Source organism: Biomphalaria glabrata, chromosome 2 (assembly GCF_947242115.1).
Source record: "Biomphalaria glabrata chromosome 2, xgBioGlab47.1, whole genome shotgun sequence".
NCBI lineage: Eukaryota > Metazoa > Mollusca > Gastropoda > Planorbidae > Biomphalaria > Biomphalaria glabrata.
This window is the reverse complement of record NC_074712.1, coordinates 49,751,277-49,768,088: the sequence shown is the minus strand read 5'-3', so window position 1 is coordinate 49,768,088 and position 16,812 is coordinate 49,751,277. Positions and strand designations below refer to the sequence as shown.

Genomic DNA, 16,812 nt, shown 5'->3' with positions numbered 1-16,812 from the left:
AGGAGCTGGATGTAGATCTATGTAGTTCAGTCGTCAGTCTAACTACAGTTACAAGTACACTGTTATGTAGTCATATCACTGTTTTTACTTGGTTGTTATATGAAGATACAATGACTAGGAAGATTTCATACTTTAGTAGTAGGTTTAGCTTTATGATTCATATGTTGACTTACTTTTCTTTCTTTGTATCAAACATTGTGTTTGCATATTTACATTGTTGTTCTCGCTTATTCTAACCAGATTAAAGAGAAGTTTATTTTCTCTCCTCGTTTTGAAAGCCACACAAAGGTGGAGCAAGAAAAACATTCAGAAAATACTTTTAAAAAACAAAGCTTATATTAGGTGTCGTTTGGATCAGTCGTGTCATTAAATTTGTATTAGATCTAGACTAACTAGAACAAATCTCATTGGACCTCATTCACCAAAGCAAACGGTCACGTGATAATATTGATAAAACAATGAAAAAAAAACTTTCACGTTATTGTTGATTAAAATTAGATCGTAATTTGTATAGAAGAGATAGAGAATCACGTGACTCAAAGTTGTTTGTTTACGATTGGTGAATGAGGTCCTTTTTTGTTTAGCGGAATTTCATGTTTTCTCAATACGCTATGATCCTATCACTTGTCTGGACCAGTTGGGAAAAGACAGGGGGGGGGGGGAGACGTTATGCAGCCGTGCCCATGTCTCGTGTATTTCTAACGCAGCCCCTGAATCCACTTCTCTTAAACTCACACACTTGATTTCCAAACAGGTTACCTGCAGGTCTGCCTCTTCTTGCTTGGCTGTTGGCTAACCCAGGTTCTCTCTTTGGAGAACATCTTCATCTCCGGCTATGACAACAGCACTATCGCCCTAAGACGTGTAGAGAATGAAGCTTGCATCGAGACTGTCAACGTTCAGAACGACAACAGCTTCATGGTGAACGTCAGCATTTCAAACGAGACCTACTCTCGCTACTACACCGTCAACTCAATGCAACAGATGAGTTTTCAAGTCAGAGATTTGATTATAATCAACGGTAGGGGACTCACGTGTTCACTATTAGTACAGATTGTTTTTCTAAATCACTCTGAATCACTCTTTTTTGTAATTGCGAGTAGAAACATTGTATTCTGTTTCTTTTTTTTTTAATCATACATTCTTCCAGTTTCACATAGATTTCAATGGATCTGACTATTTGCAAGGACATGCACTACTAATACACAATGTAAAACTATTTGCAATAGATATGGTTCCAAGACAGACCATATTGTGTTGTTTCTTTTTCCTTTTCTTTGAAATGTTTAGTTTATAATTTGTCAAACAAAACATATGGTGTAAGTTCTTTGCAAGTTCTTTCATTTTCTTATTCTGTTCTAGAAGTCTATTTCAGATTGAAAACTACGTTTTCTTATATTAGTACATCAAAGTGTACACACAGATACAATGGTATGCCCACTGAACTAATTACTTCTTTGGATTTCGTTCATTCTTGTCTGCCTGCACTGTGACGATGGGATGGGGTCAGGGACAAAACACGAAATCGGCAAATGCGCCATCTGGCCCACCATTTCGTAATTTAGGACAGCAAATTCGTGAAAGGGCCAGGAATGATCGGCCAGAGTCGTCAGGAAATGATCATGTGCAAATAAAACTAACTAATTTGACAAGCGATTTTATTTTAGAGAATATATCGAATTACCCATTAGATTTTTATTTTTAAATCTTCATCAATGCGTTGAGCACTTGGTTGTATATTTCAATGTATAGCTTTTTAGAAGGAAATGAGAAGACTGACAAACTCGCCAAAAGATGAGAACAAACTCACAATTAAACATTGCACTCTATCCAGAAGAAATGAAGAAACTAAAAGTAAATAAAATAAATAAGAAATGGACAAGCTCTCATTCGAATCACAAGAAAGATGATGCCTATCACGACAAGATCAACGTCTAATCTTTCGACTCAGAACCGGACACAACAGACTGAGTCAACATATGTACCGAAGCTCAAAATTGGAACCAGTGAAATTTGCCCATGTGGAGTGTCATCAGAGAATGCTGACCATGTCCTTCTAAACTGTTTTCCTTACCATGAGGCCCCTAGAAGACACTGGCCCCAAAACACCCCTATAGAAAGAAAACTATATGGAGAGCTGCCTGATTTGGAAACCACTGCGCAGATTAGATCATATATTGGTCTAGTCATCTCAACGCTCCAACAAAAAAATGAGAACGAGGAAGAAGAAGATCGTCACAGCAAAGCCAACCGATATTACAAAGAAATCAACTGCTGCACCACAAATCGGCTATTGGCCATGGATGTACCGGCATTTTGCGAAAAGCCCGGCCAAAGTAGAATTATCGCTTTTAATTTCAAGTACATCGGGTTTTGGCCACAAGCATGGGTCATTTCTCGAAATGGCCGGCTATTTTGAGATCTGGCCTCACTTCGGGTTTTGACCGTAGCATATAGATATATATTTCATTGACGCAAGAACCAACGTGTGCCGGAATGATTTGACCTTTGGTTCACTAGTAATTAATCGATGAATGAGTTATTACCTTTCTTTAAATTTGAGCTGAAAATTCTGCAATAAGGTCTAACAATGTGCCAGGCTAACGTATATTAATACGTGATATGTAACATATTTAGGTTATATTCACACGAAGATTTACATCTACATCTTGAATGAAAGTTAATAAGTGACTATTTATTTTTAGTTTCTTTTTTTTTTTCTTCAGTGACAGACTATCTGTTGGTCAATGTCAGTATGATCAAGCCTCTGGAGACTACTACGACATCCAATTACACGGTCGACAACACAACACAATTCCCATCCGTTGACACAACCCAGACAACTCAATACACCACAGCAACGTCCCCTATCGTTACTACTGCAACAGAAAACGCCATCAACACCTCACTAGCCTCTGTCAATGAAACAACCCAGGAAACCCAATATACCACTAGCATTTTCCAAACAACCCACACTGGAATTACCCAGGAAACAGAATACGCCACAAAGAATCTGACCCTAACTCCACGTCCTGTGCTCAAAGGACTAACAGTTGACTGTGACCCGGTGTTCCCTGTAAAAGTAGAATCTATCGTCAAGGCAAACGTGACGTTTGGGTTGAATGTAACTTTTAAATTTCAGGTGAGTTTACGGACTTTGGAGTGGATCATTTCTTCATATTTAATTAAATAGTTGCCGAATAGTTCAAGTTTGAAATCCAAATGTAACTTAAAAAGGAATGAATTCCATTTTGCTGAAATATTAAATTGAAAAAACAAAGCTTTAAATTGGTGGAGAAAATTAATATATATATATATATATATATATATATATATATAATACCATAAAAGTAATCCATTTGCATAGAAACAGTTAAGGTAAACATGACGCCAACTGCCCAATGAATCTCTAGAACAGAGCGTTATCCACCACTAGGATCTCTTGAACATAACGTCATCTGTCGAATGGTCTCTTGAAAATAACGTCATCTCTCTTATGGACCTCTTGAACATAACGTCACCTGCCCTATGAATCTCTCAATAGATCCTATTCTTTCTTTTTAGAAGCGACAGGACCTGTCTTATGAAATATATAATATTTATAACTACCAAATTAAAGGTAAAAGCAGAATGTCTATATTTACAATCTAGTACAGAGATAAACGGTTGCAGCGTTAGAGAAGTTCAAATTGAGCGATTGGCTGAACGAATGTAGACTGACAGTGAAAGAAAAAGTCAACAAAATGTTCTTATAGAAGTCGGAAATATATTTCACCCAATGAAATTGAAATAATAAATATTTATTCAGTTCACATAAACATTTTAAACAAAATTAAATTAAGATTTGTGTTAATATTTAAAAAAAGGAGATTATAAAAAGTCTGGCATGTTCAAATACAATTTTTGACATACACAGTTTTCTTACACTTTTGAAGAACTAATTAATCACGTGTAAACATTTTCGTACACAACATATCCTATGTACAGACATACATTGACCAACACACATCGACAGACATTGTCACATGTATATTGACACACACATACATTAACAAATGCATATTGACACACCAATTGACAAACACGTATATTGACATACACTCATTGACATTCTGTGACTTGAAATTTTAAATACCATTGTGGTGTATGTTTCAATGTAAAAGGTTTAAGATCAAGACCTGAAATGCAATTTTAGAATTAAACTTTTACGAAATTGTTAAAATAAGGGACGATTTCATTTCATGGTCTTTCATCTCACTCTTTCCATCTCTATCTACAATTATGTGTTTCACAGATAACCTTAGCCTCCAGTACTGTAGCTTGCAATCAAACCATCATCAACAGTTTGTCAGCGATGGCCAGTTTCACTCCATTGTCCTTAGGTCGGTACACTCTTCGTGTAACAGTCACGTCATCATGTCTAGAGAAACTGGAAAAAAATGTTTCGTTTGCAGTCATTTCTCCTATAGAGCCAAGTGTTATAGGTAAATGTAACTGTGAATGTTAATTGAATTGTTTGATCATTAGAGTATTACAACATTCTTGACATTCTACAGGAAGTTTGGATTAGGGTCAGAACATCTTTTTTTTCTTGAAAGAATCGTCAGAGATTAAAGAAAACAAAAGCAAAATATAAAAAAAAACAATTTTTAAAACAACAAAGCTTATCTAAAAGGGAATAACTCCTTCCTTAAAACTATGTCTAAAATGTGTATAAATTATTTCACTAATTAATTGACTGATTGAGTATTTTTGTTTATGTTTATTGATTCATGTTTTGTTAGGTACAATAAATAATTGTTTACAGAATCAACTTGGTCGAAGAATGCGTGAGGGAGAAATAGCGTTAACAATTATTTAAGGGAACTAAACCCAACAAATTTAGCCATATTTCTGAATACTTAAGTATAAGTATCCCTTGTTGCTATGAAACAAAATAATTGATATACCAGTAATTAATTGTCTAATTGGATACTTTTTAAAATTGATTCATGTCTTGTCTATGTCAATGAAGAATTGTGCGAAGTTTCAACTTGATCCCAGAATAGGTGTGGAAGAAGTTTTTGATCACTATGACCTCATTAAACCACAAAGATAATCAATGTTAGATGACCTACAATAGGCCTAAGAGTATATCTCTATCAGAGGACAAAAAAAGAGAAAGTGTCACTGTTGAAACTAACGTACAAAGTCAAGCTTTGTGGATATTGTTAAAAATCCAATCAAAATGCAAACGATTTTCATTAAAAAAAACAACAAAACAACTCAATGAACAATCACTCTATAATGTTGACCGTGAGAATCAGTCTGGACAATCAGTTTTTGACAATACTGTGGAAAGATAAAAGAGAAACAAGCAGAATTAAAAAGGCTTATATACGGGAAAGAACTGCACATTTACAGTTTCAGGACTAAATACTGTGGAATTTATTTCCCTTTTTCTATATCAAACAAAACTAAATGTATTTCCACTAGTTTATTTATTGGGTATTTTTTATTATTATTATTAATGCTGTGTTAGGGACCATTAATTATTGTGCAAAGTTTAAACTTGATCCGAAAATTGATCCGAAAATTGAAAATAGTAGAAATAACGTGTACACCATTTTTACCAGACAGACAAAGTGAGTTGATGTAAGCTTTGTCCAAAAATAGACACCGTTGTCTTGCGTGTAGGCCCATTGGTTAATTCGATTGTATAACGCAAGAGTCTGGTGGATACAACGGAAATTCAACTGATTCGCGTTCACGTGCTTCATGTAGAAATAATCCTTTTTAAATTGTGTTTTTCAGATTTAAGTTATGAACCTTCAGATCACAGAAGTAGTACTGGTGTTTTCTATCCTAAAGATCTCGTTGGCATAGCGTTGAAAGTTGTCAATACAGCAACTTATAGCTCTGACAGACCATCTACAGTAAGTGACTAAGAGCCAAAGTTTAAATAGACTGACTAAAATACTGAAGTGTTCTGGTAGCTTTCATAGTATCGGTAGAAATAAGATTTGAAAGGACAACGAAAAAGTATGAAACGAAAGAAAAAAATGCATCACTTTGTGCTAATACAATACAAAATACTGGTTTCAAGTATCAATATTCATAATTAACATACCAAAGTAAAAAACAAAATCAAGACTCATATAGAGAGTTTTGTGCCATCCATATATATGGCATATAAATGCAGGGCAGATAAACAAGAAAAGTAGCAATTATACATAAAACACTGAACTATAATTTTCAAATAGCAAAAACAACATTTAATAATATACTCAGAAAGACACAAGAATAAAGGCACATTCCTCTTCCACATGAAGGACAAATTTGTACAAATGCTCCCTCTTCCCTAATGCTATTGGAGCCAGCCAGGAAAGACCATGGCTTGGCAGAATTTAACTCATTGGTTAACATGCAGGACTACATTGACCAAGGAACACGCATAGGACGTGATCTTCTTTTTTGAAGTAAAGGCTGTATTTGATAAGATAAGATAAGAGGACAGGAAGCGAATATCGAAAGCTATGAACTAAAAACTGCCAGCAACCTACCTCCTACTATACAAAATATTTCTTTAGAGCTTTGTGGGGCGCGGTGGCTAAGTGGTTAAGCGCTTGGCTTCCGAACCTGGAGTCCTGGGTTCGAATCTCGGTGAAGACTAGAATTTCCAATTTCGGGAATTTTAGGGTGCTCCTGAGTCCACCCACCTCTAATGGGTACCTGACTTTAGTTGGGGAAAGTAAAGGCGGTTGGTCATTGTGATGGCCACATGGCAGCCAGCTCGTTAACCGTTGGCCAAAGTAACAGATGACCCTAACATCATCTGCCCCATAGATCGCAACGTCTGAAGGGAAACTTTACTTTTATATGGAGTTTTGTGGCAACGTTAGAGTTCTGGTGATTAGTTACTTTAAAACAAATCATGAGAGCACTGCTAATAAAATCTTAGTTCATTTAAATTGATGGTAAAATTTGGGTGTATAAATCCCCCCTCCCCTCCCAATGACTCATTCTGGCATCCTTTTTGAAACGTTTATATGTGGACATGTAGAAGTCGAACAAGGAAAAGTAACTCTAATTTCCAGTGTGCTTCCGAAGTACCGCACGCCGTTCCTCAAGAGCATCACACGGGTTAATGTGTTGTAGGAATCATAAGGACTTCCTTGTAGATCCCAGCCTTCGAGCTCGCCATGGCAATGAGAGCCAAGCAGAGGCTTCAGGAGCGATGAACACGAACATCTAATGTGATGAAATGGTCAGCTAGTATTCTAGTTGGGTATCATTAGCTTTTCAATAGAATTGTAGAATGTTTAATATGTGAGATCTAAACTTGAAAGAAACGAACATTTCCCTAGGGGACCAGCTGTATTATTCTGACTGATTTCAAGTCACTGTATTCGTAATCTTGAGGACCAAAAATATGTCATTCTTTTTTATTACAGCCAAACTGTACCATGGACTGGGGTGATGGCACCCCCGAAATTCAAACTTATGACGTCGATTTAAGGCCAGACACAAAAACCTTGTATATTTACACCAAAAATTATATCTACACTGAAGTAGGAAAATATACAGCCTCAGTGATGTGCGAAAATCCTATTTCAAAAGGTAACTTGTAAAGATTATGATGTTTCTGTTAGGTCGTAGCACAAACATTCTGCAGGACCACGGATGATGGCGGAGTACAGGTTTCGAACAAGAACTAAGGTGACGAAAGTTCAGATCGCATACTACACGACCATGCAGTTATGATTTTACTAACATTAACTATTCTCGTCTTTAATCATTTTAGTAATAACGAAGTTCTTTCCTATTTTGCATAAAAACGCCATTTTGCACAATGTTTTAATGCTTTTAGACACTACAAAATAATAAATAAATAAATCATTTTAAAGCTTTCGAAAGAAATTGAAAACCAAAAAACAACAAGATACATGAATTATTACTTAACAGCTAGTGTCCAGTCTACATTTGAAACAATTCAAAATTTGAACCTGTTTTTTTTTTCCTTTTTCTTACAGTTCAAGGTCAGGTCACATTTCAAATAGTGTCTCCAGCTATTCACTCTTCTGTTGAAGTCTTAAGAAATCCAGAACCTTATCCTGTTGATGGAAACGCCGTTGGGTCAATCAAGATTATCCAAAATTGTTTAAAAGGGGATTATCCTGATTTGTTGATTACTATAGATTTCGGGCCTGGAGAATCCAATGAGTCCTTCACATTTTCAGAAAATAAAACATTAGTTGAGCATACGTTTGTCAGAAGAGGGAATTACCGAATCAATGTGACCTTCGATTCCTTTAATATGTCGCACTCTTCAGTGGTGAGTCTACGCATTGGAGTCTTGGTTGATTTTTATCAAGAAAAACATCGCTCTATGGTTAGAATCAACGAACAGACAAAATTCAAACTTGTTAGATATTTGTGGGACTCAACTCTAATAGTAGACATCGATATGGATCCAGAACTATCCAATGCAACAATGCCACCAGATGTAAGCGTAGTTGATATCAATGTCACTTACTCCGGTGTAGGAATGAAGAGAGTTACGGCCAGCACTGAAGTGTACAATATTACAGAAGAAATTTACTGTGACTTTGAAACATACGTGCCATGTATTTCAACCATTGACTTGTTTGAATCAACCTACAGAGACCCGACAACGCCATTAAAAGCCTGGCTGACAACGCTTCCTAAAATTAGCGGCAGGTCTGAAAGAACCAGTGCCTGCGACGAATCGGATCAGTTTAATATAACATGGCAGGTCTGGAAGAACACTTGGGAGTTGCCTCCAAATCTTACATTGAGTCATCAAGACTTAGTTAAAAATTATACATGGATCAAAGAAGACATTACCCAACCTAAAGCTATTGTTATGGATTTTGTCTATATCAAATCATCAGGTCTGTATAAACTTGAACTAAACATTTCTGTTATTGGTAAAAGGGAGAAGGAATCAGACGAAATGTATTTAGAAGTTGGACCTCCGCCTCTTGTGGTCAAGATAGATAAAGGAATATACAGACAAGTCATAATTGGCAAGGAGTTGCTACTGGACGCTATTTCAGTGTCTTATGATCCACCGTTGTCTCCTGCAGACAGTGAGTTATCCTTTTCCTGGTCTTGCTACAAACTGTCACATCCTGAAAGTATCACAAGATATGCCTTGCCTTATTACCACAACGATCTCAGCTACAGACAGCTGCCAACGTGTAACGCCATAATTACACCATCAGAAGGCAAGATGACTATTAGTACGACGGCGTTCCGAGTGAACGAGTTAATACTCTTTGAAGCTATTATAACAAAGGACAGCCGTTTTGAAATAGCCACCCAAACTGTCGAACTATTAGATTCCGATATTATTGAAGTCTTTATAAAGTAAGTAATATTTAATTATTACTGTCCTAAATCCCTGTCAGGGTCGCTACATCCAATTTGCGATAACACATCCATCGTGTAAAAACTCTTCAATTGGTGAAATGTTACCGTTGCTTCATCCAGCCATTTCTTTCCATTGTCTGTCTCTTGAAAAGAACACCTTCACATATTCCTTAGTCTGTTGGATCTGTCAACAGTCTTTCTCTTTTCTATCTGTCTTTCTCTTTTCTATCTGTCTTTAGCCTTGACTAGAATCTCGTTCAATGATAGGTCCATCAATATTTGTTGTCTTCCCATCGCTGTCTGCCTCTTCTTTTTCCTGGTACTGTTCTGGAAAGTTTTTGCGAGCCCAGATAGTGCCGTAGAGTTAAAGTTTGCTTATTCTGACAATGGTCAGCAGGTCATCGTGTGGCTCAATTGCCATTGTGATTCTGTTTACAATTTCCTCATTTGTGATGTGGTCTTTGTAGGTATAGAAACAGACGTGTGTCATCAGCGTCAGTATGTCCCTGCTTGTCTTCTAAGTCTGGATCTATAGGCCTATCATACGCTTTTTTTTCGGGTGGGGATGAGGTGGGGGGTGGTAGTAGAAGAGGGGGAAAAAATATTTGTAAGTTATTTAGAGCGAAATAATCGCTCTTACAAAGGGTGGTCAGAGGAATAAAAGAAGAATTGTCTTTTTTTAAGTATTGTTTTTTTATTTTAATTGCTTTATCATCTCATATAGTCGTAGGGGTGCTGTGACAGTTCGCGTAACGAAATCCCTTCTCTGTTCTTAGCAGAATATTAAGAGAGAGGCCGGCCCATTCTTTTATGTTATCTTTTATGTTTCCTTAAAACGACCTTTTCTTTGTTCTCCCTCCACTGTGAGGAGAATGACTTTTGATAGTGATATCATGACCAAGGTATTTGAAGCTTCAAATACCTCGGAGCTATTGTCTCAGATGAGGGAACAAAACCCGAATTATTGGCTCGAATAGCACAGTCCACAGCAGCCCTTTCAAAACTTAAAATAATATGGAAAGATAAGGGCTTAGCCCTCGGCACCAAAATTAGACTGATGCGCTCTCTGGTCATGGCCACATTTTTATATGCTTGCGAGTCGTGGACGTTGAATGCAGAGCTTGAGAGGAGGATCCTAGCAATGGAATTGAGATGCTACAGAAGGATCCTAGGCATCACATTCAAAGACCGCATCACAAACCAAGAAATCAGAGACAGGGTTACTGTAGCGATCGGAGCTCATGACGACCTGCTTACTATTGTGAAAAAACGAAAGCTTAAAACCTTTGGCCACATTACAAGATCTACGGGGCTCGCAAAGACCTTTCTTCAGGGAACAGTGCCAGGAAAAAGAAGAAGAGGCAGACAGAAAAAGCGATGGGAGGACAACATTAAAGAATGGACAGGCCTGCCATTGAGAGAGGTTCTGATCAAGGCAAAAAAAAGGGAGGAATGGAGAAAGACGGTCGACAAATCTTGCCTGGTGCCCCAACGGTCCAACAGACTAAGGGATAGGTAAAGGTAAAGGTAAATCATGACCAATGCAGCTCAGCTTTAGTCTCTTCACAGTATTGAAGAGTTCTTCTTTTAAGCAAGCCTGAGTGTTGACTTGTAAAAGTACAGACTCGTTAGTTTTCTTTTCATGTAATCTGATACCCAGCATTTTCTGTAGCATTTAATCTACTCTCAAAAGCTTGGATTCTTCTTTCAGCCTCAGCGTCCAACTTTTACAACCATATATATAGGGCATAGGGCCTATGAGTTTTATATTAAACTTAGCAATAAATAAAACTAAAAGATTTAAAAGAGCTATAATGATTAATGACTTATAATTGAATAGGCCTATACTGTTTATTTTAGACGCTCACAACACATATTAGAGGTCGAGCACGCTGGGACAGGGAAAATTCCCCATTATTGGCTCTGGACTATACTGTGTATCACTGTGTATTGTGTCCGCCATAAGAAAGGGAGCCCCTTCTCTTGAGGAACGTGCGAATATTGCAGTGAGCTAAGTGACATGATTGTTAGGGCTCTCTTTCATCCTTACTAGTGCGTTGGACTCGGTCCTTAATTTAGCACTCTAACGGGGTTTTGTTTTGCTTCACAATTGTTTGGCCCAATCGTCTCTTCTAATGACCACTTCCTCCAGTTGAGACATTTTAGACTCGAGTCTAGATCTAGCACTGGCTAGACTTGTTCGATAAAGTATTTTTTTAATTATCTTTTGGTAGATCTAATTCTACTTTAGTCTCTAGTGGTCTACTCTAGCTCTATATAGTGACACTCGATCTAGTGCTAGATATTATTTTTTTTTAGTAGTATTAGAGTAAATCTAGATTTGGATCACTAATAGATCAAGATCTTTTCATTTAAAAGAAGAGGCAGGGTGGAGAAGCGGTTGGCTTTCAAACATATGGGTTCCAGGTTCGAATCCTGTTGAAAACTAGAATTTTTAGTTTCAGGATCTTTAGATTACTGCTAAGTTCACCCACCTCTAATGTGTATCTGACATTAGCTGGGGAAAATGCAACATTAAATTACAGACATTGCAATCTATAGGGCAGATGATGTAAAGGTCATCTTAGCTGTTTCTGTGGCCCACGGTTAACAAAGGTATCAAGTTGGCAGCACAATGACCAACAGCCTTTACTTTTCCTCAACTAATGTCAGGTACCCAATAGAGCTGGGTGGACTCAGAGGTGCCCTAAAGATCTCAAAATTAAAAATCGCAGTTTTCACCAGGACTTCAATCCAGGACCCCTATGTTAGGAAGCCTAGCACTTTACCACTCAGCCGCTGCGCCTCCCTCTACTATAACTTATTAACAAAATGTTGACTTTTTTAAAGATGTATTTGGAACTGTGATAGAAAACTCAGTACAGAAGACAGAACTGTGTATGAAGCAGAAATAAATAAGTGTTCCAGGTGCACTTTCAGAGATGTATATGAAGCCCACTATAAATGGTCTGTGTATAAATATGATCCTCAAGGATTTTCACTTCAAGAGATTCCTGACACTTACTGGGGAACAAAAATAACATCAAGTATGTTATTTTCTTCTTTCAATAATTATATTTATATTTCCTATGCCTTTGAATTTTGATTTTAAACAATTTGGAGTAATTTTAGTTGAAATTAAATTTTGGTAAGCCTTTAGGCATTCTTACTAATGTTTAGGCATACATCTCTGTATTTCTAAATAAGCATATATATATATATATATATACCTATGTCATCTAATTGGTTACTATGTATATCTTAAGTAAAAATAGCACAACTCTTTATTTATTACATTTATTTTCCAGACCAAAATAGCAGCAGATTCGATACAGAAGGTGGCTGGTGGGAAGAGGCTACCACTTACCTTATAGTTCTTAATATTAAGGTCAGCAATTATGCTGAATCCAAAGCCATGCATGTTGTGTATACCAATGTTAAGCCTTATGGTGGGACATGCACTGTGAAACCATCTAGTGGTTAGTACTTAATTCTTATCTTATATAATATATAATACAGATGTTACTTCAAAAAAGAAGATTATTACGTCCCACATATTAGTCATGCATAATAACCAATGACCTAAATTCTGCCAAGTCACTGGTTTTCCTGCTAGCCCAAGCAACCTATTCCCTGAGATTTATATTCTCCAATCTCACAATATTTTGAGAATGGCCTGGATGCCCCATTTCTTGGCATTTAAAATTATGTTTATTTCCTTTGGGCTACTTGTAGCTCTTTAGTCACTTTCAAAATAAAAAGAATAACATTTTCTTGTCATTCTGGCAGCCTTGACATTTATATTTGTCCAATATTTTCCATGGTTCGGATGTTCCTTCAGAATTGAAGATAATTTACTTCCTAGTCCAAACCTTCCACAGGACGATGAGGGTTGAGAGCAGGAAGGGTTTGAACCCGGGACCATTGATAAGTCTGAATGACAGGCCAGCGTGCAAACCACATGACCAAGTTTTGAGACCAGTTTAAAGCTGGCTTTTCTTAGAATTAAAAAATATTTCTTCAAAACAAAAAAGGAGTACAATATCCCATTTTAAGTTTATCCATGATCAATCTTACCATTCAAGCTAATTAGCATCTTATAAATATTGATGTAAAAGTTTATTTTTAATATCAATTTAAAGCTAACACCAAAATGTTTTTAGACAATGGTCTTCTTTCATTATTTATTTATTTATTGTACAATCATAGGAAAAGCTTTAGAAACTATCTTCTCATTTAAATGCACTGATTGGAAGGATGAAGAGATGCGACCCACGAAGAGTCAACTGGATACAAATTTTGGTCTACAGTATTCAGTTTATCAGACAACATCTGCTGGATTTCAGTTGGTTTATTTTGGAAGTAGGTTGTCTTCATTATTTTCTAGGATCTGTCCTATTGCTTTTTAGTAAATTTCAACTGGAAAGAGAAAAAAAATATTAAGGGCTGTTATATATATTCCTTCCAAAAATGAACATTAGCATCTCCTCTTAGTCCAAATGTTTTTTTAGTATTTGAATTTGATGGGTGGGATTGAACTCACCACCATTGTAACCACAGTTTAATGCACATATAATTTATTTTGGAGTTTATCTTACTTTAAAAATATTGTTAGTGGTTACTGTTTTGAAACTTAAATAGTAAAAAGCTAATAATTTAAAAATATTTTTGTTTCTATTATTTAAGACTTTATTGGACGTTAATAACCTAAAATAAATAATACACCTTAAAAATCCATACAGGCTGTGAAATATTTTTTTTCCAAACATTAAGTCATTAAATTTGAAATCTTGAATTGTTTTAGATTTTCAAATGATGCCACTCTAAAAACCAACATTGATTTATTTTATTATTTACTACAATAAAATGCTTTTTCATATATTTGTATAAGTAGGTGTCAAAGTATTATTTTGTTTCTCTTTTGTAAAGGTGAGATTGAAGCCTCAACTCTATTATCTGAATGCCCAAACTCTGCATTAACTTGTGGAGTGGTTGTAAATATTATAGACATTTTTAGGACCAGAGTTAATTATACTCTCAATGTTCAGGTCAGTGATAATTAGCTTATTCTTGTTTTTTTTATGTTTAAATCAATTTAAACATTGTATAAGAATAAGTTATTAAAAATGACAACTTCTTTTCTTCTATTTTCTTTTAGCATAGCAAATTCTTTGAGACAAGATATTGAATTAATTAGAATGATTCAAAACTAACAAAAGAGATATTTTGTTGAAATTTAAGTCTTGATGATATATAGGAATTTATCTTTAACACAATCAAAAAAAACAAGAGATATCGTTATTGACAATCTTGAAAGTTTTGTGCTCAATCTTTTAACATTTGCACTTTTATTTAAAAACTTATATCTCAAATATGTGTCCATCTGTATTTTATTATAGAGAGTTTGATTTAATAGCTTTAATATTTTTAGCCTTCAAAAATAACTACTATCTTTTATTTCAGAAATAAACAATGATAAAATGTTCTAGTACCACCTTTTTTTTTTTAGAATATCTTTTTTCTAGCCCCTGTCTTCAATAGAGAAGATACTTCACTATTGTTTTGACATTACATGCTAAATGTATACTTAATATACTAACACAATGAAAATATTGCCTTTAAATGTACAGGATGCTTATAATTTTTTTAAATGTCCTTATGTTTAGGCTATATTTTTAAATTGCTCTCTATATATAATGCAAAATCCTAACTGACTCATTTACAGATACACTCATCAGTAATTCTCCCACTTAGTGATAATAAAAAGAATTTTTACCTGCTTATTACTTATCATCAACTTGACTAACTGTAGATTTTCTTAAATGACTTCTTCTTAATGTCCTTCCCTAAACTTTTCAGTAAAGACAACACAGCAATGTTTGATAGCAGAGAAAAATGTATACTTTTTTTTAAAGGATACAAACAAAAATTTTGTAGCCACACAAAACAAATTGTTTCTAGACATCTTTTAAAAACAATTCTTATTAGTTGTATACATGCTTGTGTTTGTGTCTATTAATTTATTTTAGTTAGAAAGGGAATGCTATAAGTTCAATAGCTACATCTTGAATACCATTGAGAAGCCAAAGAATAGTCAGAAAGTTTATGTTATACAAGATTTGGTAGAAATGGCTGGCCCAAATAATGTATGGGGAGTGTTATAGTGCAGAGGATTAAAAATAAATAGGATTCAACCAAAAAAGAAACACAAAATTTTAACTTTAAAATATACCAAGTATTGCTAATTGAAGGACACATAAAACTCACTGGCAATGAGTATAGCTGTGCGAGAAAGCATGAGTATCAACTAGTGTGTATAAATATTAACTTTGTTGTCTACATTCATTGAGTCAGTAGACTATAAGTTTATATAGCTGAAAAATAAACTTAAGTACTAATTACACATTGTCCAAACAGAATAAGGATAAAAGGCTTTTTATTTATTATTAAGAGTGACAAATGAATATCTGAAGGAAAATACAAACTATCATAATATTCAAATAAGAAATTCACCAAAATTCTTATTGTCAAATAATGAAAATAAATAATAAAATTATTTACAAACAGATCACACCAAAATATAACCAGCCAACTATTTCAAGTTCCTCTGCCAGTGAGAGTGTGGATGATATTACGTTTGATATGATGAAGAAAATGAACTCCAGTATAAGTGTCAGAGATTCTCTCAAAATTGCTAAAAGAGCAGCAACTCTGACATCTTCCCTCTCATCTATGGTAGGTCTTTTTTTATGTAATTAATATAATCACCAAGCATCTTAATTTATGTAATAAATATAATTACTAAGCACCATGATTTATGTAATTACAATATAGAATATTAAAAAGTGTGTGTATATTGATTTATTTACTCTTTAGTATTTATTTGAATGTATTTATACATCATTAACCTCAAGAGGGCATGCTGCTTGTGTGATAAAGTGCTTAGCTTCCACACCAAGGGTTCTTAGGTTCAAATCTTGATGAAGACTGGCATTTTGAATTTCGGGATTTTTTTAGGATGCCCTTGTGTCCACTTAATTCTAAAGGGTGCCTGACTTTAGTTGTAGAGAAAAAAGGCTTTTGGTCATTGAACTGGCCAAATAACTGACCTCATTAAATGAAACAAATGACCTTTACATCCTCTGCCCTATAGATGCAAGGTCTTAAAGAGGTATTTTACTTTTTTTAAACTGAACATGTTGTACTGCTGCTATTGTTTTTTTTTTTTTTTTTTTTTTTTTTTTTTTTTTTTTTGAAAAATAACAAAAACTTTATTTACGTTTTACTAGACTAAATCTGTAAGTCAAGATCAAGTAACGACTACTACCACAGTAAGTCCTTTGAATAATCCAGTGGACTCATCCTTTTCTGAGGTATGTTAGTTTTTTAAATTGAAGAGTTTAAGATCTAAATAATAAATTTATTAAACAAATAAAT

General features: G+C 35.0%; 2 protein-coding genes across 2 annotated transcripts in view; both read left to right on the top strand.

Annotated features, from left to right (window-relative positions):
* Nucleotides 1-1,176, top strand: LOC129924717 (uncharacterized). The gene is made up of 3 exons (XM_056021215.1): nucleotides 1-138; nucleotides 755-1,021; nucleotides 1,151-1,176. Exons 1-3 carry the CDS (start codon nucleotides 111-113, stop codon nucleotides 1,174-1,176), a joined length of 321 nt encoding a protein of 106 aa, XP_055877190.1. The 5' UTR covers nucleotides 1-110.
* Nucleotides 1,177-2,580: 1,404 nt separating this feature from the next.
* LOC106072511 (polycystin family receptor for egg jelly-like) overlaps nucleotides 2,581-16,812 on the top strand; it is a 35,400-nt gene continuing 21,168 nt past the window's right edge. The window contains exons 1-11 of the mRNA XM_056021088.1: nucleotides 2,581-3,142; nucleotides 4,295-4,484; nucleotides 5,794-5,915; nucleotides 7,434-7,599; nucleotides 8,013-9,372; nucleotides 12,226-12,422; nucleotides 12,684-12,854; nucleotides 13,585-13,737; nucleotides 14,305-14,423; nucleotides 15,943-16,110; nucleotides 16,665-16,748. Coding sequence (XP_055877063.1) covers nucleotides 2,756-3,142; nucleotides 4,295-4,484; nucleotides 5,794-5,915; nucleotides 7,434-7,599; nucleotides 8,013-9,372; nucleotides 12,226-12,422; nucleotides 12,684-12,854; nucleotides 13,585-13,737; nucleotides 14,305-14,423; nucleotides 15,943-16,110; nucleotides 16,665-16,748 — 3,117 coding nt within the window. The 5' untranslated portion in view covers nucleotides 2,581-2,755. The remainder of the gene's footprint in view (nucleotides 3,143-4,294; nucleotides 4,485-5,793; nucleotides 5,916-7,433; nucleotides 7,600-8,012; nucleotides 9,373-12,225; nucleotides 12,423-12,683; nucleotides 12,855-13,584; nucleotides 13,738-14,304; nucleotides 14,424-15,942; nucleotides 16,111-16,664; nucleotides 16,749-16,812) is intronic.

Excerpts from the sequence above, each read along its gene's own strand:
- LOC129924717 (XM_056021215.1), top strand. The coding sequence starts at position 111 with ATGACTAGGAAGATTTCATACTTTAGTA. Across the intron at positions 139-754 it reads GAAGATTTCATACTTTAGTA|GTTACCTGCAGGTCTGCCTC; the intron begins GTAGGTTTAGCT and ends ATTTCCAAACAG. Across the intron at positions 1,022-1,150 it reads AGATTTGATTATAATCAACG|TTTCACATAGATTTCAATGG; the intron begins GTAGGGGACTCA and ends ACATTCTTCCAG.